General features: G+C 41.7%; 2 protein-coding genes across 2 annotated transcripts; both read left to right on the top strand.

Moving 5' to 3' along the window:
• Nucleotides 1-1,020: 1,020 nt before the first annotated feature.
• On the top strand, nt 1,021-20,852 carry LOC135464478 (titin-like). Its single transcript, XM_064741903.1, has 9 exons — nt 1,021-1,065; nt 1,622-1,666; nt 3,411-3,770; nt 9,333-9,599; nt 10,545-11,564; nt 12,529-15,084; nt 15,471-18,338; nt 18,725-20,694; nt 20,829-20,852. The coding sequence occupies exons 5-9, from the start codon at nt 10,919-10,921 to the stop codon at nt 20,850-20,852; spliced, it is 8,064 nt and encodes a 2,687-aa protein (XP_064597973.1). The 5' UTR covers nt 1,021-1,065; nt 1,622-1,666; nt 3,411-3,770; nt 9,333-9,599; nt 10,545-10,918.
• Nucleotides 20,852-25,846, top strand: LOC135464477 (titin-like). The gene is made up of 4 exons (XM_064741902.1): nt 20,852-21,565; nt 21,952-22,057; nt 22,139-24,819; nt 25,206-25,846. Exons 1-4 carry the CDS (start codon nt 20,998-21,000, stop codon nt 25,844-25,846), a joined length of 3,996 nt encoding a protein of 1,331 aa, XP_064597972.1. The 5' UTR covers nt 20,852-20,997.
• The last annotated feature ends 81 nt before the right edge of the window (nt 25,847-25,927 follow it).

Here is a 25,927-nt window from a genome sequence, read left to right as displayed (position 1 = left end):
AGCGAAGATGGGCATTTGTTTGAAGTGAAATGTCAACAATTATACCAGTCCAAGCGCAATAGCCTCCAAATTATTTTAGTTTACTCTCCGGGCTATGAAAAGCAGTTGCAAGAGATAAAGAGTATGGTGAGGCTTTCGGACCACATATAGGTGAAGGGGACATTACATAACATTCGTGGAAAAAATTTTCGTTATTTGTCGAAGTAAATAAGTAATTTTTCAGGAAAGGCATCCGTCCTGCATTTGCTTAGAATCATTCTAATTTTTTCTACTCACTCATCTTTAAAATAATTTTTGTGTCATCTATGGTATGATTATTTATCATTATAGAAAGAATGTAAAATAATTTAAAATATTTCTGAACACAGTTATATATCACCTTTTAGTTAAGGCATACATTATTTTCTTTATTTCGTAAACAATTTCCAAGCTTCCAAATGAATCTTTATACATTGAATATTGCGCATGCTGCAAGAACACGTGTCCGTCATCAGTGATTTCTCGAACCATCGCTGGTTTAATCCATCCAACCGAATCAACACGTTACCAAGGAAATGGCATTTTCAAATCCAGCTGTCATTGGTTCGACATAGGCTTTAGGCCGACTTAATTGACTAGTAGCTCTGGAAGGTCGGTGATTTAGTCTGAGCTTTAGTATCTGAAGATAACCACTCACAAGTATGACCGGCATTGTACATTGTAAGCCTCGTACATTTGCACCAGCGATTTTGATTTCAAAATCACTGACGATATGCTAGAAAACGACGCCAATGTCCCACTCTGTGCAGCATATTTCAGGAACCAGAGAGTAATTCAGTATACTTACATGTTAAACCCTTGGTAAAAAGCTTGCGTGAATTATTTTGGTAAAATTGTAATATGTTGTCAGTCTTCTATAGTGCCTATAGTAGTTGGTTATTAGTTATTAGTTTAAATAATTTGAACTCTGCACCTATATGCAGCAATGTTATACAACAGCACATTGACTTGTATGCTCTGTTTTTCTTTTATTTGCAGAATCCAAACCAATTCCGTCAGCTGAACCGAGCATAACATTACAGCCAGGTAAGTACTCTTTCTGTTCGAGATAACGTTAAATCCAGTAGCCGTGTTCTATAATTACTTGGCGCTAAAATTGGCTCTAGCTGGCGGAATCAGAAAATTATATACCAGCCGTCAATCATAATGGGCGTTCCCGAAGTAACCACAACTCTCCTCTACACGTGTGTTGGATGGAGAAGTGAAACTTTAACCAATCAGAATGGTTGATATACTAGCAATATAAGCTTTGTTGTGAACATTTAGAGAACTTAAAAGACTCTGTAATGATGTAGAAGGCTTTATTACCATCTGCGCAAGCTATAGAACATTTTTTGAATAAGTCAAGTACTCTAGTGGGAATAAATTAAAGATGCATAAAATTACGTCAAACGAGATAAGAAATCATGCAAATGAATAGCATAAGCCTGTAAATAAAATAAATAAATAGATAAATAAATAAATAGATACATAAAAGATCAATCAAATTAAGCAGGACACCAAGATTCAACCTTAAAGTCCGATTTAGCCTATTTATGTAGCATAGTAACAAAAACCATTTCGTTGACTCTCTGTGTTTCAGATGAAGAGGAGGTCACAGACAGAATAGTGTTTGCCACAGATGCAGGTAACACTATTTTATGTGAGATTTAGATTCGGATAAATTTATGTTTGGCGAATTTAAAGCATCTTCTTATCTTAGTTTAAAGATAGAGAAACCTTTAAGATTGCATCAGCATAAAGCTACATAACTGCATAAATTTCAGATGAAAGTGTGGGAAAAGTTAGTCATAAGTGTGGTCTTCAGTATTTTAATAGGAAAACACACTTATAATATTTTTATATAGTGGGTATTTGGGACCCCCTTTTGGTATAGTGCTTGCGTAATAACGTTATAAATGTGGATGTAGCAAACGTTTAATAAATATATTTGTCCTACAATTTGGTCTTTCCATACGCGCTTTGCGATTAACCTTGTACTTAACAAATTTTCATGACTAACAAATGTGATCAACCTGGATTTCGATTATATTTATGTCTGTAATATTTTCATAAATATTATTAAATGCAGATTAAATGTATGTGTTTGGATATAAACAACAAACTCACATTAAAATAAATTTATTAGACATCAACCACACCCTTAATTAGATCATTATTATGCAAAGAATATATATACCAAGAGGTGGTTTCAAATACCCACTATGCAAAAATACTTTCAAAAACCTTTCTCTCTGAAAAAAAATTCGAAAAGCATGTTAAATACCAGACTGGCAAATACGTTTTGACGCTCTTTCATCTCACTATGAAATCATTTTTATGTTGTTTTCTCTTTTAACAGCCATGGTCATAAAACATGTACGTTTAGAATAAATATTAAATTTTGAATATTGACCTTGTTGCATGTCTAGACCTCTCCTGGAAATTCACTTATTTTTTCTTTCAAATCATACCTATTCTGTTTGTTATTAATCGAGCGTATGATTTTAGGGTGAATAATGCAGGACACTTAAATGATTTGGGCATATTCCCCTGCTTTAGAAACTCTGTGCGTGACTGGGGTGGGGGTAGAGGTGAGTGTTGAGGCTGCTGGGTGGGTGGAAGGGGAGCTTTTCATGCGGGTAAGATGTTTGTGTTTCAATCACTCTGACACATGAGGTGCTGCTTTAGTTTCGGGCGGAATTTTCGTGATTCTCATTCTGCCCATTTGTCCTTGGGTGCTGTGTGGGAGTAAGTTTGTCTGCAACGAGCACAGGACCGGCTATCTGGCCTTACATGCAGTTTTTCTTAATTGTTCGCCTTTTAGCAATGTGGCACAGGCAATGAACATCCACTATGCGTGGTTATCTGTGTCTCACGTAGAAAAGTTTTTTAGTTACTTGCCGTAGTCCAGTGGTTTATTCATATTTCCTCTAACCGTACATGTTGCCACAGATATACAGCTGAAAAACTTTTACCATGACGTTAAGATGTAGTCAATCAGCCAACAACTGACCTCCGTATCCTGCTGATTGGCGTGGCAGCTCAGCACAACGACCCAGAAGCCTCTTACCAATCCGATCGCTGTGAGCTAAGTCCAGTTCATGCTGATTATTTCTCTGGTCATACGTCGGAAGGCCTTTCAACACCCTGCGGTTGGTCGTGGGTTTCCTCAGGGCTGTCCCCGGTTTCTTCCTGTTGTATTGTTCGCCGCCGTTGTATAAGGGAAATATTCATGAGTAGGGCGTAAAATTCCATGAAATAAATAAATCAATAAATCAACCAAAGCTGCGTAGCCAAACCATCTCCGCTGCATACAACACTGTGCTAGAATGATGCTCTATTCCAAGTATATCACATCAGCGTTATTCTGACCATTTGGAACTTTTCAGTTGAACCTGAGCGAATTACTCCCACGCCTTTCCCAGAGGAACAGCCTTCGCCTGTACGAACTACGAGGCGCACCCGTAGACCCAGGACAACACAATCTTCTACAACGGAAACACTGTCGACACATTCTCCTGTAATAAGCAAACTGCCTTTTACCAGACGGGCTCCTACAACAACATGGGCTCCCGTCACAACCACAACGACACGGGCTCCAGCAACAACGACGCTAACTCCTACAACCACAACACGGGCTCCTACAACCACAACTACTAGAGCTCCAACCACCACAACGACCAGAGCACCAACCACCACAACAACCAGAGCTCCAACCACCACAACGACCATACGCACCACTATAAAAGGTAAGTTTAATGAATATAGGTGAAGCTGTTGGATTAGTTTGTTTGGGATCTGGTTATATGAGTATGCCAACCGGGCACACTCTTTAGGAATATCTGGGGAACTCCACAGGTAACAATGTTTTGTAGGTATCTGCTTGTGACAAAAACCAAATGATGGAACCCCTTGCTCTCGAAAGCAAAGCAAACTGCCAAATATATCTATTTTAATATTACCCAACATACGCGTTCATATCATAGAATTTGTGTTACATAACAAGTTTAAAAATAACGGTAAAATTTGTAGCCCTGGGAAATGTTGTTCGCAACATGCTTCCATAAATTCTACCATTCAGAAAGAGGTTAACTTAACAGTGCCAACTCCATTTCGCAAAGGCCTGACAAGTAACGATTAAATGTATTAAATGGGTTTACATGTCACTAGTTAAGGACGTCAATATCAGACCACATACAACGTCATTTCAATGGCTTACTGGTAACAGAAATCTTGCAGTGTGTATTGTTTTAATTCTGAGGCATCACCTATCTAAAAAGGAAGACACTCTACACACATAATATCGTACGTTCGCATTATTTTCTGAGACATTACAAATCCTTCCAACAGAAACCCCTCGACCTCCACTGCCACGTAAGTATCAACTCTCGCTGCAGCTTCCGAATGAACAAAGTTTTCCTGACGCACTCCCAGCTTTTTTTGCACGACGCTGTTGGTTTGGCCGCTATGCTCTTGTTCACGACTGAAATCTTAAAATTATCCATATATATCTCTACACAGAGGAAAAAAATCTGTACAACATGTATATCACATCTTCAGTGGTGTAGAGTTACACAGACATTGGACACAAGTTATATGATTTTAAATTATAACTCATGGCTGTTCAATCCATCATTAGGTGGTTAGCGTGCCAGTGTGGCGAAATTACCCAAGTACCTCTCACCAATGCCGTGGCTGTTAGTTCTAGTCCATCTCATGCTGGCTTCTTTTCTTCCTGTACTTGGGAAGGCCTGGTAGTAACCTGTAGATGGTCGTGAGTTCTTCGAGGGCTCTGCCCGGTTACCTCCCATTTTAATGCTGGCCACCGTCGTATGAATGAAATATTCTTCAGTGCGGCGTAAAACGCAAATCAGATAAATAAATAAATCCCCCTTAAATGTTTTTTTTTTTTGGAACGTTTCCGTTTAGGTGGGCTTTTGATGTTGTCCGCAGAATGTTGTTTGTTGTCTGTTATTGTTGTACTGGTTGTTATTGTTGTTGATTGTCTCTGAGCACTGTAGCTGTTATTAGTCACGTGACTAGGAATCTACCCGTTTGTGATGCGCAGAGAAATCTGGATATGTGTGAATAAGACTTGGTCACATAACTAGAACGTGGCCGTTGCAATATGAGGAATATTTACCATTTAATAATATGCCGCCCAACCCAAACATTTTCACAAGCGCCCAGTGTTTTGTTTGTGTTTGAGGATTTACAGTTATAATATGGAGGTTGTCACTATGTAGTTTACTGCAAAAAAGGGATTTCAAAAACGATTTTCGCTTGATACGAATTTGGGTTCTGCTTGTTCGTTTAATTTCATTTATTATTATTTTTTTATTTTTTATTTCCATTACATTTAATAACCTAAACTCATCTCTTGTCTTAACTTACGATGAATTGTTGATATGTTTAACGCACAGGGTATATTTTCACTTGAGGCGTGAAAGAACCTTGTAAATGTTAGGAAATAGTGTAAAAAGATGATCTGTGGCTGATTATACATTGTTTCCCCATACTTAATTCCCCATGTGTTTAAAACATATTTATACCAAATGAAATTTAACTGTTAGAAAGTTACTTTTTTGAGGCAATCATTGATTCTCAAGGACGAATTTAAATTTATAGTATCCCACGACTTGTTCTCAACTTACAACAACCTACAAGCTATAAAAATTTCTATTCCAAGGTTTGAGAATTTCCTTTTATAATATTTTGCAATGGGCTCTATCAATAATTTGCGGTTCCTTTTTCTCCCACTTATGAAAACTGACCGCCGTCGTGTAAGTGAAAGTACGGTGCTAACGTCAGTCAAGCCAAACAATGTACTGGTCAACGGTGATGTGGTAGTCTACACGTATAATATGCACCTGCACCTTTGCTTTGCTGTTCATGTTACACACATTGATGATCTGTATTAACAGAGGAATGGTTGTTGTGAATTCGGGCCAATATTCATAAGATATAAACAGCGAATACTTCAATTTGAATAGTCAGTGACGTGTTAAAGACGCCGATATAAATTTATTAGGGAACTCAAAATACAAAAGTAACAGCAAAGATTTTGCAAGTTTTGTTCAGCTTGAAGTTCTCACTTTTTATGAAATCTGTTGGTGTCAGTAGACTTTATGAATATGAGCCCATGTAGTTTCCGCATGATGTTTAAGATAATGGAATTCGGTTATGTCTTTACATGAGGACACAGGCTGTCTGTAATTTTAGTTGAGCTGTCACACGAAACAAGCCTGTATGCAGCACTGGTGTTCGCAGCAGAGAATGACTTGGCACATGCGCCTTTGTAATGAATGGTACCGCTGCCGAGGCTTTGCTTGGCGGTTGGCAGTGTTGGCTGGAAACAGCTTTCCGAGCATATATGAAGGAGCTTTACCCTGTACTAAAGCACTCATGAGCTAAATAATAATTTTCTAAACCAGCATGGATGTTGTGCGTCTTTTTTGCTTGGTTAACGCAATACTTTCCCAAATTTAGCACTTCATTCCCGTTGGCCACTTATAAAACAATAGGCAATTCAAGTAATTCACATAACGTGAATCTTGATTTGATGGACACCATTATTTAATAAAAATGATCTCGAAAATTTCTTTAGAATGTTGCAAGACAGAACATATCGTCCATCAAATCTTCCATCAATGTTAACTATTGCCGAATGCTGTGTAAAAAATTCCTTATACACATTGGGTCATAAAATTCTATACAATTATAAAAATTTAAACAAAGTTACTGGTGTAGGGCTCCTGCATTGTTGCTCTACTTTGCCATTTTCAGCCAATCTGCTGAAGGCACGGCGAGACTTGGTGTTTTTGCTGGATTCGTCGCACTGCGTGTCCAACGAGGAGTTCAAAGCAATGCTAGAGTTTGTGGTAGACTTTCTAGAGCCAGCCGACATCGACGGCGGGAAGGTCAGAGTTGGCGTCTTAGGAGTCAGTACCAGTGAGGTTATGGTGATAAATCTGAACTTTTTCCTGAACAAAACCGAGCTATTCAAAGCGATCCGAGAGATACCGCACATGCCAGGGAAACTGAACATCGCCGGATCACTTCGCTCAATCCGAAACTACATGTTCGTGCCCCACCGTGGTGACCGATACGATGTCCCGAATGCTGTGATTCTTATCGCCGGTGGGGAATCGGACATCAACAAGAAATGGACAGTCCTTTCGGCCAGGGCTACTCGTCGCCAAGGTGTTACCATCTACGGCGTCGGTGTCGGATTAAACAGCACAAGGGAGCTGAACTATGTTGTCAGCCAACCGATTCGTAGCCATCGAGTTTTAGCCCCGGATTTCTTTTCGTTGGATACGGTCAAGGAGCCTCTGATTTGGGCCGTATTCGGAGGTAAGATGGCGTGAAAAAGCAGGTTTATCTCATGGCAAAGTGACGCATCCTCACGGCTAGTGTGGTCCATTAAATGCTATCAGCCCGACAGCTAACGTTGTCTAAAGTTTGGTAGTTATAAAAATGTATGTTCTGTCGTATTTTACATATACGTTACTTATGACAAGATGGCGCATTGTCAGCTGCTACTATGGCCCATTAAACACTATAAGACATATTTCTGGCATGAAGGTCAAAGTACTTGAAGTTTGTTATAAAGGACACGTTAGATACGTAAATGTAATTTTGTTATTTGTGCACCGACCGCTACATAAACTACACTGTCAAATCCATGAATACTGTATGCTTTAATCAGTGTAGTATGCCACAATCGTGTGGTGATAATCCAAACATTTTTTGCCATTTATTATAAGCAGTACAATGTAAAAACTAATCTGTTAAATTGAATATACTATTATGTTTTCTGAGTGCTATGTTTTAGCTTATGTTATGGCCCCATGATTTTATGTTAATGACAACACAATAGCCTGTTACACCATCAAGTTAATATTTTGGAAAAACAGAATAATTCTGTTTGTAGCAGCAATATAATTCATTCTTACTATTACTTAAAAAACATAATCGGTATTGTGTCATTTTAAGAGGTTAAGTATTTTGGTGTTTGGGTTCTACTGCCTGTATTAGTCTCTGTCAGCCCCTGTTTCAAACAATGGAAGAAAACATGTAATTTCATACAGGTGAGGATGTTTATGTTGTGCTTTTACAACCAGGCAAGGCATTATTCTTTAAGTTGGACTGCAAACGTCAGAAACCTCTATGTACATTTAAGAACATTTCTCCCATTTACTTTAGAAGTGTTAAAACGCCTTAACGCCATATGGTTTACCCAAACTCATTGACTATGACGGGTTGGAGGTTCTGATTTTGGCAATCTCTTGTTTAAAGTGTTTTGTGTGTTTTGTGATTCTGTGTTTTTTGTCCTGTGTTCTAGAAAATTTAAACGGGTTGATACGCTTCCTAGTGTAGAGTAAGAAATCTATACATATTGGGCGTATTGGGTGATCCGCACACCAGCATACTGTGCTTAAAACCTGAAGAAGTATTGGGTGAAAAAAAACATTCAATACATAGAGAACAACGCTGAATAAAGAAGATGTTTAACCAGCGGGGCTAACACATGTGCGATCGTAACATCACAAAATGCCGTTTTCTTTGAATACTGAATTCATGATTTGGAAATTTTACCCTAAACGTTTGTCTACAGTCAAGCTTTTGGTCTAAACAATACAAGGAATCTTCAGAGCCTACATATTAAAATGGTTAATTAATTGCGAAATAAATGTTTTTTGTTAAAATAACACCATACATTCGCCGAGCATGCTCACTCGAATCAAAGGCATTATACACAAAACCTATTAAATTTTCCAACATGATACAGAGTCTAATTGTGAAGTTAGGCATAGTATAAAGAAGGTCTGAACATCAATTGATTCCCATTGTTCTGATACCGTTGAAACAGCCTTGAGTTTACCCAAACTTTAAAGCAGCGGTTAAGACTGCAATAACTGGAAGCAGCCTTACTGTATGAAAAAGATCACTTTTATCGAGAACACTAATTTATTATGAACGTGGCTTTATTTTCAAAAAGCAGAGAGCAATTCTCTTCCATTCCCTTCACTTGTTGAGAATAGTTATTTCCCTTTGGCTATCCTCTCGCTCGAAGAAATTTTCCTATGTTATGAAGACGCTGAACATGTTGACTGAAAGAATGGCATAAAATATTAATATAATGTACGATGTATTTTAAACTTACTAATGCGTGTCCTTTTTTTATATATGACAGTCTTTGGCGATAACATTACCAGAACCTCATTTTCACTTTTTCTTTAATTTTAAGTGTGTTAAATACTTTTCCATTATGTTATTAGTTAGTTATTGTTTGTCCTTTATTTTAGAGCGATATGTCGAACCTACGTATCCCCCGACTGAGGCAACTACCAAGCCGCCGCCTACAACAACAACACCAACGCCGCCGCCTACAACAACAACAACAACAACAACGACGACAACATTAACAACGGAAGCATCCACAACTACCAGCACCTCTCCACCGACAACATCAACTGCCCGAGAAACATCAACACAGAGAACAAGAAGATACAGGAGAACTACTGTCTTGTTCCGTAGATCATCGACATCCGCAAAAGTGTGGACAACCAAGGGTAAAGACTTACATCAATATTTATAATATATATCGGGTGGCCATAAAAAATGGGTCGTACTTTGACACTCAATATCTCCGAATCCCTCTTACGTCAGCTTCTACAAGTTTACACACTCAAAAGCCATTATGTCCTATATATACAGGCCAAATTTCAATTTCATCGTTTAAGATTTCTGTTCATGGGACCAAAATCAAAATAGTCAAAAACGCACGTTCCGGACATTTCAAAATGATGTTCTACCTTGTTTTACTGGAAAAGGCGATCACATCCCTGTCCGCTGCAGAGAAAACCATCTTGATTAAGTAAAACTTGTGCCTATCTGGCAGAAGGGTTTCCTCTGGCACCAGAACCCTACAATTTTTCCAGGCGACACTTGATTGACGCGTGTTACGCAGGTGCAACACGCGCTCTATTCATGACACCTGACAGGTGATGCAATGTGGGTCACCGGAACGTGCGTTTTTGAGGCTATGTTTTCATTTTAATCCTGTGTACAGACTACTCAAACTATGACCTTAAAAATTGGTCAGTATATTAACAAAATCCTACCATTTGAATGTCTAAAGTTTGAAAGGGTTTGAACAAAGGATAATGGAGCAATGCAGCATCAAAGTACGGCCCATTTTTATGCCCACCGATATATTTTTTGTACACCAAAGGGCATGGTATTTCAACTGTTTTCAACACAGGCCATGCGATTATTTACGTGCAACGCTCGGCTTCAGTTTACAACTGGTGTGCGTATGTCGGACAATATCCTTAGGCAGATTAGTATTGATGAATATTTTTTCAGTTATTTGGTTTCGTTCTGCACTACTACATAATACACACGAGTTTTGAAGTGTTTTTTCCTGATAATACATTCCTTATAATGTATACATTCTGTTACAAAATGCTAGTCACGATCACTAATCTCTCTGTTTCGGATTTTGACGTGAACAGCCAGGCGGACAACGATAGGAACAACGGAGCGCCAAACAACGATTCCCACAACATCAACAACCGCCCAGCGGTTTTTGACTGGGGAAGATGAGTATGGTCCCACTCTTCCAACACCAACTGGAATATTGGACATTATAACCCTGCCAACATTAGAGAGCTCACTTCCAACCGTCCCGGAAACATCTGATGGCCCTGAATGGAGGACATATTCCGGGGAACCAGACGAAGAAAGCAAAGTATCGAGGCCTATCAGGACCGAGTGGCCTTATAGAAGTAGAACGCTTTCTCCAGTTGAACCTCGTACCAGAACTCCTGAAACCGTGACAGGAGATGATACTGATGATGTTTCGTCCGGAGATATAGATGGGGATGTTATGCCAGAAGAAGTCGATCGCCTATCTACGCCAAGTCGTCCTGACTTCGAAAGAGTAGCCTTGACGAGTATTCCACGGCCAGAATTTGATAAAGAGATTGACATAGCCTTTGTTCTGGATTCTTCCTCCAGCGTGTCCAGGGTTGACTTTAGAAAAGCACTAAGATTTGTTGAAGACTTCATTGAGCCTTTGGATATCAACGATGGCAAAGTTCGTCTTGGAATTGTTCGATTTAGCGACAAAACTGTATCTCCAATTCATATGAACTCTTATCAGAGCAAGCGGGATTTGCTAAACAAGATTAGGCGTATCCGGTACGATCCTGGTGAGTCGAACATGGCTGGTGGGTTCAGAGCACTTACAAAAGACATGTTCACAATCAGAAATGGTGACCGAAGAGGTGTGCCCGACGCTGCCGTGTTAATTACTGGCGGGCGTTCAACTGTTAACCCTACCTGGTTGGCAAAGTCGGCTCAAGCTGCTCGAAGAAGGGGCATTTCTTTGTATGGTGTTGCTGTTGGTATGGCCGATACGTTAGAAGTGGACAGCATCGTCAACTCTCCCATCGAACAACACCGTTATTCAGTAAAGGATTTCGATTCGTTCGACTACATTCTAGACGACTTACGTCTGGCTGTCTTCAGTGGTAAGTAGAAACTACGTAACCATTGGTTACATAAGTCAATCGTGTGTCTAGTCATTTTGAAGAAAAAGCCAGTTATCACATTGTCGTCGCTGCTTTGTTTTTTTTTTATCTATGCTGTACGTCTTTAATTATATTTTCCTGACATGTGATGTTTTCTTTTGTTCTTCATATTTAGTTTACAACAGGCATTAACATGTGTGGGGGTACAAATACCCTTTTGATCTTCACGTTAGAAGGTAAAATTTCCAGATCTCAGGCGTTAAACCTACACTCAATTAGCTAGACGAGTGACCTAGTTTATGAAGGCCATCAAAACAACTATTAGGGCAGGACAGAGAAACTAATACAATTTTGCTTGACCGACCCCATGATTTCTGCTACAGCGGCCATGTTTCCCCACTGACGTCTTGTACAGAAATTCCATATTTATCACTGAAAACATGAATCAATGGCCATTGAAAGTACATGAGAGTAGATGTCCCCAAAAAATCAAAAATACCTCTGCTTACCTTGTTTTTTTTCACCTTTACTTACACATTTACACTCAATATTTAACCTCGCATTTCTACAATCCTTTAAAGTTTAAGACTATGTGTAATACCCTATATTTGCTGGCCTCAAGGAGTTATGTTCTGCAGTTAGAATGAGCTAAATTTAGCCCATCACATTTGGACAAGTTTCCTTGACATGCATTTCCATGATAACTGTAAAAATGATTCCGTACAAACATAAGTCTGCTCAATGCATACAAAATTCAGTGGCTAAACAAAGCAACCAATGTTATTACATAGAAATCCTATTTAGTGTCCCCAAAATCTGCTTTTCCCTAAATTTGCTTCTGTGAGTGCAAAATAAAGATTTGCTGCGTTGAGAAAAATCTACTCCAGAGAGCTGATCATCTTAGTTGCGTCTGTATTTTGTTCTGAATGTAGTATTACAAATCTTACATTTATTTTTAATGCAGAAACCATCACTCCAAGTCATGCCCCAACCAAGCCACCAAGGGGAGTGCCGCCGTCTACACCTAAGAGTGTAATTTTTACACCTACACAGCCACACCAGAGAAAACCCAAACCAGATAAGATTACACCAAGACAGCCCCAAGAAAAGATTACACCCAGAGAGCCTGAAGACAGAGCTACAAGCAAACAACCTAAGGACAGGGTTACTCCAAAACAGACTGAACGCAGGGTTACACCCAGACAGCCTGAAGATAGGGTTACAACAAGGCAACCTAAGGACAAGGCTACACCAAGACAACCTGATGACAGGGTTACACCAAGACAACCTAAGGACAGGGTTACACCAAGAACAACTGAGGACAGGGTTACACCAAAACAAACTACAATCACCCTTACACCAAGGCAACCTAAAGACAGGCCTACACCAAGACAACCTGAAGACAGGGTTACACCAAGACAACATGAAGACAGGGTTACACCAAGACAACCTGAGGACAAGCTTACAACAAAGCAACCTGACGACAAACTTACACCAAGACAACCTGATGACAGGATTACCCCAGCGCAACATGAGGACAGGGTTACACCAAGACAGACTGAAGACACAGTAACACCAAGGCAACCTGAGGACACAGTTTCACCAAGGCAACTTAAAGACAGAGTTACACCAAGGCAACCTGAAGACAGAGTTCCACCAAGAGAACCTGAAGACAAAGTTACGCTAAGGCAACCTAAAGACAGAGTTACCCCTAGGCAACCTGAGGACAAGTTTACATCAAGGCAACCTAAAGACAGGGTTACACCAAGGCAACCTGAAGACAGAGTTACACCACGGCAACCTGAGGATAGAGTTACACCACGGCAAACTGAAGACAGGTTTACACCAAGAGAACCTGAAGACTGGGTAACACCAAGGCAACCTGAGGACAGGGTTACACCAAGACAACCTGATGTCAGGGTTACACCAAGACAACCTGAAGACAGAGTTACGCCAAGGCAATCTGAAGACAGGGTTACAGAAAGACAACCCGTAGACAGAGTTGCCCCAAGGCAACCTGAAGATAGGTTTAAACCAAGAAAGCCTGAGGACAGAGTTACACTAAGACAACCTGAAGACAAAGTTACACTAAGGCAACCTAAAGACAGAATTACACCAAGGCAACCTGTAGACAGGTTTACACCAAGGCAACCCAAAGACAAGTTTACACCAACGCAACCTGAAGACAGGGTTACACTAAGACAGCCTGAGGACAGGGTTACACCAAGGCAACCTGTAGACAGGTTTACACTAACGCAAACTGATGATAGGGTTACAGAAAGGCAACCTGAAGAAAGGGTTACACCAAGGCAACCTGAAGACAGAGGTAAACCAAAACAACCTGAAGACACAGTTACACCAAGTCAACCTGAAGACAAAGTGACACTAAGGCAACCTGAAGACAGGGTTACCACAAAGAAACCTGACGGCACAATTACACCAAGGCAACCTAAAGACAGGCTTACACTAACCCAACTAGAAGACAGGGTTACACAAAGGAAACCTGAAGACAGGGTTACACCCATGCAACCTGAAGACAGGTTTACACCAAGGCAACCTAAAGATAGGGTTACTACAAGAGAACCCGAAGATTGGGTTACAACAAGACAACCTGAAGACAGGCTTCCTCCAAAGCAACCTGAAGACAAGGTTACACCAAGAGAACCTGAATACAGGGTTACACCAAGGCAACCTGAAGACAGAATTACACCAAGACAACCTGAAGACAGAGATACACCAAGGCATCCTGAAGACAGAATTACACCAAGGCAACCTGAGGACAGAATTACACCAAGACAACCTATTGACAGAGATACACCAAGGCGTTCTGAAGACAGGGTTACACCAAGAGAACCTGAAGGCAGGGTTACGCCAAAAGAACTTGAAGAGAGGGTTACACCAAGGCAACCTGAAGACAGGGTTACTCCAAGTGACATTGAAGACAAGCCACCAATGTTGCTCTCTGCTGAGCGTGATTTAATATTTATGTTGGACTCATCCAGCTATGTTTCCGAGTTAGAATTCCGCAAGCAGATTGATTTTGTGACAGATTTTCTAAGAAACGCAGACATTAACGGTGGCAAAGTGAGGGTCGGCGTGCTGAGGTTTAATAACAAGGTAACAATGCCCGTCCAGCTTAACACATACGTGTCAAAGGTTGATCTACTCAATGCCATTGAGAATATCAAATATGAACCAGGAGATTCAAATATTGCAGGAGGCTTGAGGGCGGTCAAGCGAAATATGTTTACCAGACCAAATGGAGATCGTCCAGATGTTGCCAACTCTGCCATTCTTGTTAGTGCTGGACAGTCCAAACTCTTACAGAAATGGGTTAGACCGGCTTCCAAATCTGCTAAGCGATCAGGAATTTCCATTTACGGTGTTGGTGTTGGCCTTGGCGGAATCAAAGAGTTGAACTCAGTCGTGAGCAGCCCTGTAAACAGATACAGATTCGTGGCACCTAGTTTCAACAAACTTGATGTAATCAAAGATGATCTGTCATTTGCAGTGTTTGGGGGTAAGGCCAATAGTTTTTATGCTGTTCTTCAGTGTGTGTTCTTTTTTGTATAGCCTTTCACAGTTAACTCAATGAACGATCATTTAGCAACAATTAAGGATAAAGATATTGTGGTATTTCGTGTTCATTTTCGTTGCAAGCAATATGAGATGCGTTTCTTTTTTTAAAATCCTTTATGTTTCCACGAAACAAAAAATTACATTCCCTTGATATGTAAAGGGACATAAAATATGAAGCTGTTCTTTCTTCAATACCCTAAGGTTTTATTAACGACAGCTTGCATAACACCGTCAGTTCTACTTATTCATTATTTAAACCGCATATTAACTCAAATACGGACCACACGATTACATAATATATATCCTATTTCTTTTGTTTTCTTTCAGAAGTAATAACAACAACTGAAAGATCAACCGCTACAACATCATTTTCAACCAAACCTCAAAAGAAAATTATATCCACTTGGCAACCTGAAGACAGAGTTACACCAAGGCAAACTGAAGACAGGATTACACCAAGGCAACCTGAAGACAGAGTTACACCAAGGAAACCTGAAGACAGAGTTACACCAAGGCAACCTGAAGACAGGGTTACAACAAGAAAACCAGAAGACAAAGTTGGAGACAAAGTTACGCTAAGACAACCTGAAGACAGAGTAACACCAAGGCAACCTGAGTACAGAGTTTCACCAAGGCAACCTGAAGACAGAGTTACACCAAGGCAACCTGAAGACAGAGTCACACCACGGCAACCTGAAGACAGAGTTACCCCAAGACCAAGTGAGGACAGAGTTACACCAAGGCAACCTGAAGACAGGGTTCCACCAAGAGAACCTGAAGACAGAGTTACGCTAAGGCAACCTGAAGACAGAGTTACACCAAGGCAGCCTGAAGACATATTTTCACCAAGGCAACCTGAGGACAGGGTTACACCAGGGCAACCTGAAGACAGGTTTACACCAAGAGAACCTGAAGACAGGGTTACACCAAGGCAACCTGAGGACAGGGTTTTACCAAGACAACCTGATGTCAGGGTTACACCAAGACAACCTGAAGATAGAGTTACACAAAGACAACCTGAAGACACGGTCACACCAAGGCAAGCTTTAGACAGAGGTACCACAAGGCAACCTGAAGACAGGTTTACACCAAGACAGCCTGAGGACAGAGTTACACTAAGACAACCTGAAGACAGAGTTACACCAATGCAACCTGAATACAGTGTTACAACAAGAAAACCAGAAGACAAAGTTACGCTAAGACAACCTGAAGACAGAGTAACACCAAGGCAACCTGAGTACAGAGTTTCACCAAGGCAACCTGAAGACAGAGTTACACCAAGGCAACCTGAAGACAGAGTCACACCACGGCAACCTGAAGACAGAGTTACCCCAAGGCCAAGTGAGGACAGAGTTACACTAAGGCAACCTGAAGACAGGGTTCCACCAAGAGAACCTGAAGACAAAGTTACGTTACGGCAACCTGAAGACAGAGTTACACCAAGGCTGCCTGAAGACATGTTTTCACCAAGGCAACCTGAGGACAGCGTTACACCAGGGCAACCTGAAGACAGGTTTACACCAAGAGAACCTGAAGACTGGGTAACACCAAAGCAACCTGAGGACAGGGTTACACCAAGACAACCTGATGTCAGGGTTACACCAAGACAACCTGAAGACAGAGTTACGCCAAGGCAATCTGAAGACAGGGTTACAGAAAGACAACCCGTAGACAGAGTTGCCCCAAGGCAACCTGAAGACAGGATTACACCAAGAAAGCCTGAGGACAGAGTTACACTAAGACAACCTGAAGACAAAGTTACACCAAGGCAACCTAAAGACAGAGTTACACCAAGGCAACCTGTAGACAGGTTTACACCAAGGCAACCCAAAGACAAGTTTACACCAATGCAACCTGAAGACAGGGTTACACAAAGACAGCCTGAGGACAGGGTTACACCAAGGCAACCTGTAGACAGGTTTACACTAACGCAAACTGATGATAGGGTTACAGAAAGGCAACCTGAAGAAAGGGTTACACCAAGGCAACCTGAAGACAGAGGTAAACCAAAACAACCTGAAGACACAGTTACACCAAGACAACCTGAAGACAAAGTGACACTAAGGCAACCTGAAGACAGGGTTACCACAAAGAAACCTGACGGCACAATTACACCAAGGCAACCTAAAGACAGGCTTACACTAACCCAACTAGAAGACAGGGTTACACAAAGAAAACCTGAAGACAGGGTTACACCCATGCAACCTGAAGACAGGTTTACACCAAGGCAACCTAAAGATAGGGTTACTACAAGAGAACCCGAAGATTGGGTTACAACAAGACAACCTGAAGACAGGCTTCCTCCAAAGCAACCTGAAGACAAGGTTACACCAAGAGAACCTGAATACAGGGTTACACCAAGGCAACCTGAAGACAGAATTACACCAAGACAACCTGAAGACAGAGATACACCAAGGCATCCTGAAGACAGAATTACACCAAGGCAACCTGAGGACAGAATTACACCAAGACAACCTATTGACAGAGATACACCAAGGCAACCTGAAGACAGGGTTACACCAAGAGAACCTGAAGACAGGGTTACGCCAAAAGAACTTGAAGAGAGGGTTACACCAAGGCAACCTGAAGACAGGGTTACTCCAAGTGACATTGAAGACAAGCCACCAATGTTGCTCTCTGCTGAGCGTGATTTAATATTTATGTTGGACTCATCCAGCTATGTTTCCGAGTTAGAATTCCGCAAGCAGATTGATTTTGTGACAGATTTTCTAAGAAACGCAGACATTAACGGTGGCAAAGTGAGGGTCGGCGTGCTGAGGTTTAATAACAAGGTAACAATGCCCGTCCAGCTTAACACATACGTGTCAAAGGTTGATCTACTCAATGCCATTGAGAATATCAAATATGAACCAGGAGATTCAAATATTGCAGGAGGCTTGAGGGCGGTCAAGCGAAATATGTTTACCAGACCAAATGGAGATCGTCCAGATGTTGCCAACTCTGCCATTCTTGTTAGTGCTGGACAGTCCAAACTCTTACAGAAATGGGTTAGACCGGCTTCCAAATCTGCTAAGCGATCAGGAATTTCCATTTACGGTGTTGGTGTTGGCCTTGGCGGAATCAAAGAGTTGAACTCAGTCGTGAGCAGCCCTGTAAACAGATACAGATTCGTGGCACCTAGTTTCAACAAACTTGATGTAATCAAAGATGATCTGTCATTTGCAGTGTTTGGGGGTAAGGCCAATAGTTTTTATGCTGTTCTTCAGTGTGTGTTCTTTTTTGTATAGCCTTTCACAGTTAACTCAATGAACGATCATTTAGCAACAATTAAGGATAAAGATATTGTGGTATTTCGTGTTCATTTTCGTTGCAAGCAATATGAGATGCGTTTCATTGTTTAAAATCCTTTATGTTTCCACGAAACAAAAAATTACATTCCCTTGATATGTAAAGGGACATAAAATATGAAACTGTTCTTTCTTCAATACCCTAAGGTTTTATTAACGACAGCTTGCATAACACCGTCAGTTCTACTTATTCATTATTTAAACCGCATATTAACTCAAATACGGACCACACGATTACATAATATATATCCTATTTCTTTTGTTTTCTTTCAGAAGTAATAACAACAACTGAAAGATCAACCGCTAAAACATCATTTTCAACCAAACCTCAAAAGAAAATTATATCCACTTGGCAACCTGAAGACAGAGTTACACCAAGACAAACTGAAGACAGGATTACACCAAGGCAACCTGAAGACAGAGTTACACCAAGGCAACCTGAAGACAGGGTTACAACAAGAAAACCAGAAGACAAAGTTGGAGACAAAGTTACGCTAACACAACCTGAAGACAGAGTAACACCAAGGCAACCGGAGTACAGAGTTTCACCAAGGCAACCCGAAGACAGAGTTACACCAAGGCAACCTGAAGACAGAGTCACACCACGGCAACCTGAGGACAGGGTTACCCCAAGACCAAGTGAGGACAGAGTTACACCAAGGCAACCTGAAGACAGGGTTCCACCAAGAGAACCTGAAGACAAAGTTACGCTAAGGCAACCTGAAGACAGATTTACACCAAGGCAGCCTGAAGACATATTTTCACCAAGGCAACCTGAGGACAGGGTTACACCAGGGCAACCTGAAGACAGGTTTACACCAAGAGAACCTGAAGACAGGGTTACACCAAGGCAACCTGAGGACAGGGTTTTACCAAGACAACCTGATGTCAGGGCTACACCAAGACAACCTGAAGATAGAGTTACACAAAGACAACCTGAAGACACGGTCACACCAAGGCAAGCTTTAGACAGAGGTACCACAAGGCAACCTGAAGACAGGTTTACACCAAGACAGCCTGAGGACAGAGTTACACTAAGACAACCTGAAGACAGAGTTACACCAATGCAACCTGAATACAGTGTTACAACAAGAAAACCAGAAGACAAAGTTACGCTAAGACAACCTGAAGACAGAGTAACACCAAGGCAACCTGAGTACAGAGTTTCACCAAGGCAACCTGAAGACAGAGTTACACCAAGGCAACCTGAAGACAGAGTCACACCACGGCAACCTGAAGACAGAGTTACCCCAAGACCAAGTGAGGACAGATTTACACCAAGGCAACCTGAAGACAGGGTTCCACCAAGAGAACCTGAAGACAAAGTTACGTTACGGCAACCTGAAGACAGAGTTACACCAAGGCAGCCTGAAGACATGTTTTCACCAAGGCAACCTGAGGACAGCGTTACACCAGGGCAACCTGAAGACAGGTTTACACCAAGAGAACCTGAAGACTGGGTAACACCAAAGCAACCTGAGGACAGGGTTACACCAAGACAACCTGATGTCAGGGTTACACCAAGACAACCTGAAGACAGAGTTACGCCAAGGCAATCTGAAGACAGGGTTACAGAAAGACAACCCGTAGACAGAGTTGCCCCAAGGCAACCTGAAGACAGGATTACACCAAGAAAGCCTGAGGACAGAGTTACACTAAGACAACCTGAAGACAAAGTTACACCAAGGCAACCTAAAGACAGAGTTACACCAAGGCAACCTGTAGACAGGTTTACACCAAGGCAACCCAAAGACAAGTTTACACCAACGCAACCTGAAGACAGGGTTACACAAAGACAGCCTGAGGACAGGGTTACACCAAGGCAACCTGTAGACAGGTTTACACTAACGCAAACTGATGATAGGGTTACAGAAAGGCAACCTGAAGAAAGGGTTACACCAAGGCAACCTGAAGACAGAGGTAAACCAAAACAACCTGAAGACACAGTTACACCAAGACAACCTGAAGACAAAGTGACACTAAGGCAACCTGAAGACAGGGTTACCACAAAGAAACCTGACGGCACAATTACACCAAGGCAACCTAAAGACAGGCTTACACTAACCCAACTAGAAGACAGGGTTACACAAAGAAAACCTGAAGACAGGGTTACACCCATGCAACCTGAAGACAGGTTTACACCAAGGCAACCTAAAGATAGGGTTACTACAAGAGAACCCGAAGATTGGGTTACAACAAGACAACCTGAAGACAGGCTTCTTCCAAAGCAACCTGAAGACAAGGTTACACCAAGAGAACCTGAATACAGGGTTACACCAAGGCAACCTGAAGACAGAATTACACCAAGACAACCTGAAGACAGAGATACACCAAGGCATCCTGAAGACAGAATTACACCAAGGCAACCTGAGGACAGGATTACACCAAGACAACCTATTGACAGAGATACACCAAGGCAACCTGAAGACAGGGTTACACCAAGAGAACCTGAAGACAGGGTTACGCCAAAAGAACTTGAAGAGAGGGTTACACCAAGGCAACCTGAAGACAGGGTTACTCCAAGTGACATTGAAGACAAGCCACCAATGTTGCTCTCTGCTGAGCGTGATTTAATATTTATGTTGGACTCATCCAGCTATGTTTCCGAGTTAGAATTCCGCAAGCAGATTGATTTTGTGACAGATTTTCTAAGAAACGCAGACATTAACGGTGGCAAAGTGAGGGTCGGCGTGCTGAGGTTTAATAACAAGGTAACAATGCCCGTCCAGCTTAACACATACGTGTCAAAGGTTGATCTACTCAATGCCATTGAGAATATCAAATATGAACCAGGAGATTCAAATATTGCAGGAGGCTTGAGGGCGGTCAAGCGAAATATGTTTACCAGACCAAATGGAGATCGTCCAGATGTTGCCAACTCTGCCATTCTTGTTAGTGCTGGACAGTCCAAACTCTTACAGAAATGGGTTAGACCGGCTTCCAAATCTGCTAAGCGATCAGGAATTTCCATTTACGGTGTTGGTGTTGGCCTTGGCGGAATCAAAGAGTTGAACTCAGTCGTGAGCAGCCCTGTAAACAGATACAGATTCGTGGCACCTAGTTTCAACAAACTTGATGTAATCAAAGATGATCTGTCATTTGCAGTGTTTGGGGGTAAGGCCAATAGTTTTTATGCTGTTCTTCAGTGTGTGTTCTTTTTTGTATAGCCTTTCATAGTTAACTCAATGAACGATCATTTAGCAACAATTAAGGATAAAGATATTGTGGTATTTCGTGTTCATTTTCGTTGCAAGCAATATGAGATGCGTTTCTTTTTTTAAAATCCTTTATGTTTCCACGAAACAAAAAATTACATTCCCTTGATATGTAAAGGGACATAAAATATGAAACTGTTCTTTCTTCAATACCCTAAGGTTTTATTAACGACAGCTTGCATAACACCGTCAGTTCTACTTATTCATTATTTAAACCGCATATTAACTCAAATACGGACCACACGATTACATAATATATATCCTATTTCTTTTGTTTTCTTTCAGAAGTAATAACAACAACTGAAAGATCAACCGCTACAACATCATTTTTAACCAAACCTCAAAAGAAAATTATATCCACTTGGCAACCTGAAGACAGAGTTACACCAAGGCAAACTGAAGACAGGGTTACACCAAGGCAACCTGAAGACAGAGTTACACCAAGGAAACCTGAAGACAGAGTTACACCAAGGCAACCTGAAGACAGGGTTACAACAAGAAAACCAAAAGACAAAGTTGGAGACAAAGTTACGCTAAGACAACCTGAAGACAGAGTAACACCAAGGCAACCTGAGTACAGAGTTTCACCAAGGCAACCTGAAGACAGAGTTACACCAAGGCAACCTGAAGACAGAGTCACACCACGGCAACCTGAAGACAGGGTTACCCCAAGACCAAGTGAGGACAGAGTTACACCAAGGCAACCTGAAGACAGGGTTCCACCAAGAGAACCTGAAGACAAAGTTACGCTAAGGCAACCTGAAGACAGATTTACACCAAGGCAGCCTGAAGACATATTTTCACCAAGGCAACCTGAGGACAGGGTTACACCAGGGCAACCTGAAGACAGGTTTACACCAAGAGAACCTGAAGACAGGGTTACACCAAGGCAACCTGAGGACAGGGTTTTACCAAGACAACCTGATGTCAGGGTTACACCAAGACAACCTGAAGATAGAGTTACACAAAGACAACCTGAAGACACGGTCACTCCAAGGCAAGCTTTAGACAGAGGTACCACAAGGCAACCTGAAGACAGGTTTACACCAAGACAGCCTGAGGACAGAGTTACACTAAGACAACCTGAAGACAGAGTTACACCAATGCAACCTGAATACAGTGTTACAACAAGAAAACCAGAAGACAAAGTTACGCTAAGACAACCTGAAGACAGAGTAACACCAAGGCAACCTGAGTACAGAGTTTCACCAAGGCAACCTGAAGACAGAGTTACACCAAGGCAACCTGAAGACAGAGTCACACCACGGCAACCTGAAGACAGAGTTACCCCAAGACCAAGTGAGGACAGATTTACACCAAGGCAACCTGAAGACAGGGTTCCACCAAGAGAACCTGAAGACAAAGTTACGTTACGGCAACCTGAAGACAGAGTTACACCAAGGCAGCCTGAAGACATGTTTTCACCAAGGCAACCTGAGGACAGCGTTAAACCAGGGCAACCTGAAGACAGGTTTACACCAAGAGAACCTGAAGACTGGGTAACACCAAAGCAACCTGAGGACAGGGTTACACCAAGACAACCTGATGTCAGGGTTACACCAAGACAACCTGAAGACAGAGTTACGCCAAGGCAATCTGAAGACAGGGTTACAGAAAGACAACCCGTAGACAGAGTTGCCCCAAGGCAACCTGAAGACAGGATTACACCAAGAAAGCCTGAGGACAGAGTTACACTAAGACAACCTGAAGACAAAGTTACACCAAGGCAACCTAAAGACAGAGTTACACTAAGGCAACCTGTAGACAGGTTTACACCAAGGCAACCCAAAGACAAGTTTACACCAACGCAACCTGAAGACAGGGTTTCACAAAGACAGCCTGAGGACAGGGTTACACCAAGGCAACCTGTAGACAGGTTTACACTAACGCAAACTGATGATAGGGTTACAGAAAGGCAACCTGAAGAAAGGGTTACACCAAGGCAACCTGAAGACAGAGGTAAACCAAAACAACCTGAAGACACAGTTACACCAAGTCAACCTGAAGACAAGGTGACACTAAGGCAACCTGAAGACAGGGTTACCACAAAGAAACCTGACGGCACAATTACACCAAGGCAACCTAAAGACAGGCTTACACTAACCCAACTAGAAGACAGGGTTACACAAAGGAAACCTGAAGACAGGGTTACACCCATGCAACCTGAAGACAGGTTTACACCAAGGCAACCTAAAGATAGGGTTACTACAAGAGAACCCGAAGATTGGGTTACAACAAGACAACCTGAAGACAGGCTTCCTCCAAAGCAACCTGAAGACAAGGTTACACCAAGAGAACCTGAATACAGGGTTACACCAAGGCAACCTGAAGACAGAATTACACCAAGACAACCTGAAGACAGAGATACACCAAGGCATCCTGAAGACAGAATTACACCAAGGCAACCTGAGGACAGAATTACACCAAGACAACCTATTGACAGAGATACACCAAGGCAACCTGAAGACAGGGTTACACCAAGAGAACCTGAAGACAGGGTTACGCCAAAAGAACTTGAAGAGAGGGTTACACCAAGGCAACCTGAAGACAGGGTTACTCCAAGTGACATTGAAGACAAGCCACCAATGTTGCTCTCTGCTGAGCGTGATTTAATATTTATGTTGGACTCATCCAGCTATGTTTCCGAGTTAGAATTCCGCAAGCAGATTGATTTTGTGACAGATTTTCTAAGAAACGCAGACATTAACGGTGGCAAAGTGAGGGTCGGCGTGCTGAGGTTTAATAACAAGGTAACAATGCCCGTCCAGCTTAACACATACGTGTCAAAGGTTGATCTACTCAATGCCATTGAGAATATCAAATATGAACCAGGAGATTCAAATATTGCAGGAGGCTTGAGGGCGGTCAAGCGAAATATGTTTACCAGACCAAATGGAGATCGTCCAGATGTTGCCAACTCTGCCATTCTTGTTAGTGCTGGACAGTCCAAACTCTTACAGAAATGGGTTAGACCGGCTTCCAAATCTGCTAAGCGATCAGGAATTTCCATTTACGGTGTTGGTGTTGGCCTTGGCGGAATCAAAGAGTTGAACTCAGTCGTGAGCAGCCCTGTAAACAGATACAGATTCGTGGCACCTAGTTTCAACAAACTTGATGTAATCAAAGATGATCTGTCATTTGCAGTGTTTGGGGGTAAGGCCAATAGTTTTTATGCTGTTCTTCAGTGTGTGTTCTTTTTTGTATAGCCTTTCACAGTTAACTCAATGAACGATCATTTAGCAACAATTAAGGATAAAGATATTGTGGTATTTCGTGTTCATTTTCGTTGCAAGCAATATGAGATGCGTTTCTTTTTTTAAAATCCTTTATGTTTCCACGAAACAAAAAATTACATTCCCTTGATATGTAAAGGGACATAAAATATGAAGCTGTTCTTTCTTCAATACCCTAAGGTTTTATTAACGACAGCTTGCATAACACCGTCAGTTCTACTTATTCATTATTTAAACCGCATATTAACTCAAATACGGACCACACGATTACATAATATATATCCTATTTCTTTTGTTTTCTTTCAGAAGTAATAACAACAACTGAAAGATCAACCGCTACAACATCATTTTCAACCAAACATCAAAAGAAAATTATATCCACTTGGCAACCTGAAGACAGAGTTACACCAAGGCAAACTGAAGACAGGATTACACCAAGGCAACCTGAAGACAGAGTTACACCAAGGAAACCTGAAGACAGAGTTACACCAAGGCAACCTGAAGACAGGGTTACAACAAGAAAACCAGAAGACAAAGTTGGAGACAAAGTTACGCTAAGACAACCTGAAGACAGAGTAACACCAAGGCAACCTGAGTACAGAGTTTCACCAAGGCTACCTGAAGACAGAGTTACACCAAGGCAACCTGAAGACAGAGTCACACCACGGCAACATGAAGACAGAGTTACCCCAAGACCAAGTGAGGACAGAGTTACACCAAGGCAACCTGAAGACAGGGTTCCACCAAGAGAACCTGAAGACAGAGTTACGCTAAGGCAACCTGAAGACAGAGTTACACCAAGGCAGCCTGAAGACATATTTTCACCAAGGCAACCTGACGACAAAGTTACACCAGGGCAACCTGAAGACAGGTTTACACCAAGAGAACCTGAAGACAGGGTTACACCAAGGCAACCTGAGGACAGGGTTTTTACCAAGACAACCTGATGTCAGGGTTACACCAAGACAACCTGAAGATAGAGTTACACCAAGACAACCTGAAGACACGGTCACACCAAGGCAAGCTTT

Source organism: Liolophura sinensis, chromosome 4, assembly GCF_032854445.1.
Source record: "Liolophura sinensis isolate JHLJ2023 chromosome 4, CUHK_Ljap_v2, whole genome shotgun sequence".
Taxonomy (NCBI): domain Eukaryota; kingdom Metazoa; phylum Mollusca; class Polyplacophora; order Chitonida; family Chitonidae; genus Liolophura; species Liolophura sinensis.
This window is presented reverse-complemented; position numbering and strand designations above follow the sequence as displayed.

Bases quoted from the DNA above. Each gene is read 5' to 3' on its own strand.
- LOC135464478 (XM_064741903.1), top strand. From the start codon at position 10,919: ATGCCAGAAGAAGTCGATCGCCTATCTACGCCAAGTCGTCCTGACTTC. The intron at 15,085-15,470 runs GTAAGGCCAATA...GTTTTCTTTCAG, and splicing joins GTCATTTGCAGTGTTTGGGG to AAGTAATAACAACAACTGAA. The intron at 18,339-18,724 runs GTAAGGCCAATA...GTTTTCTTTCAG, and splicing joins GTCATTTGCAGTGTTTGGGG to AAGTAATAACAACAACTGAA.
- LOC135464477 (XM_064741902.1), top strand. From the start codon at position 20,998: ATGTTGCTCTCTGCTGAGCGTGATTTAATATTTATGTTGGACTCATCC. The intron at 22,058-22,138 runs GCAAACTGAAGA...AGTTACACCAAG, and splicing joins GAAGACAGAGTTACACCAAG to GCAACCTGAAGACAGGGTTA. The intron at 24,820-25,205 runs GTAAGGCCAATA...GTTTTCTTTCAG, and splicing joins GTCATTTGCAGTGTTTGGGG to AAGTAATAACAACAACTGAA.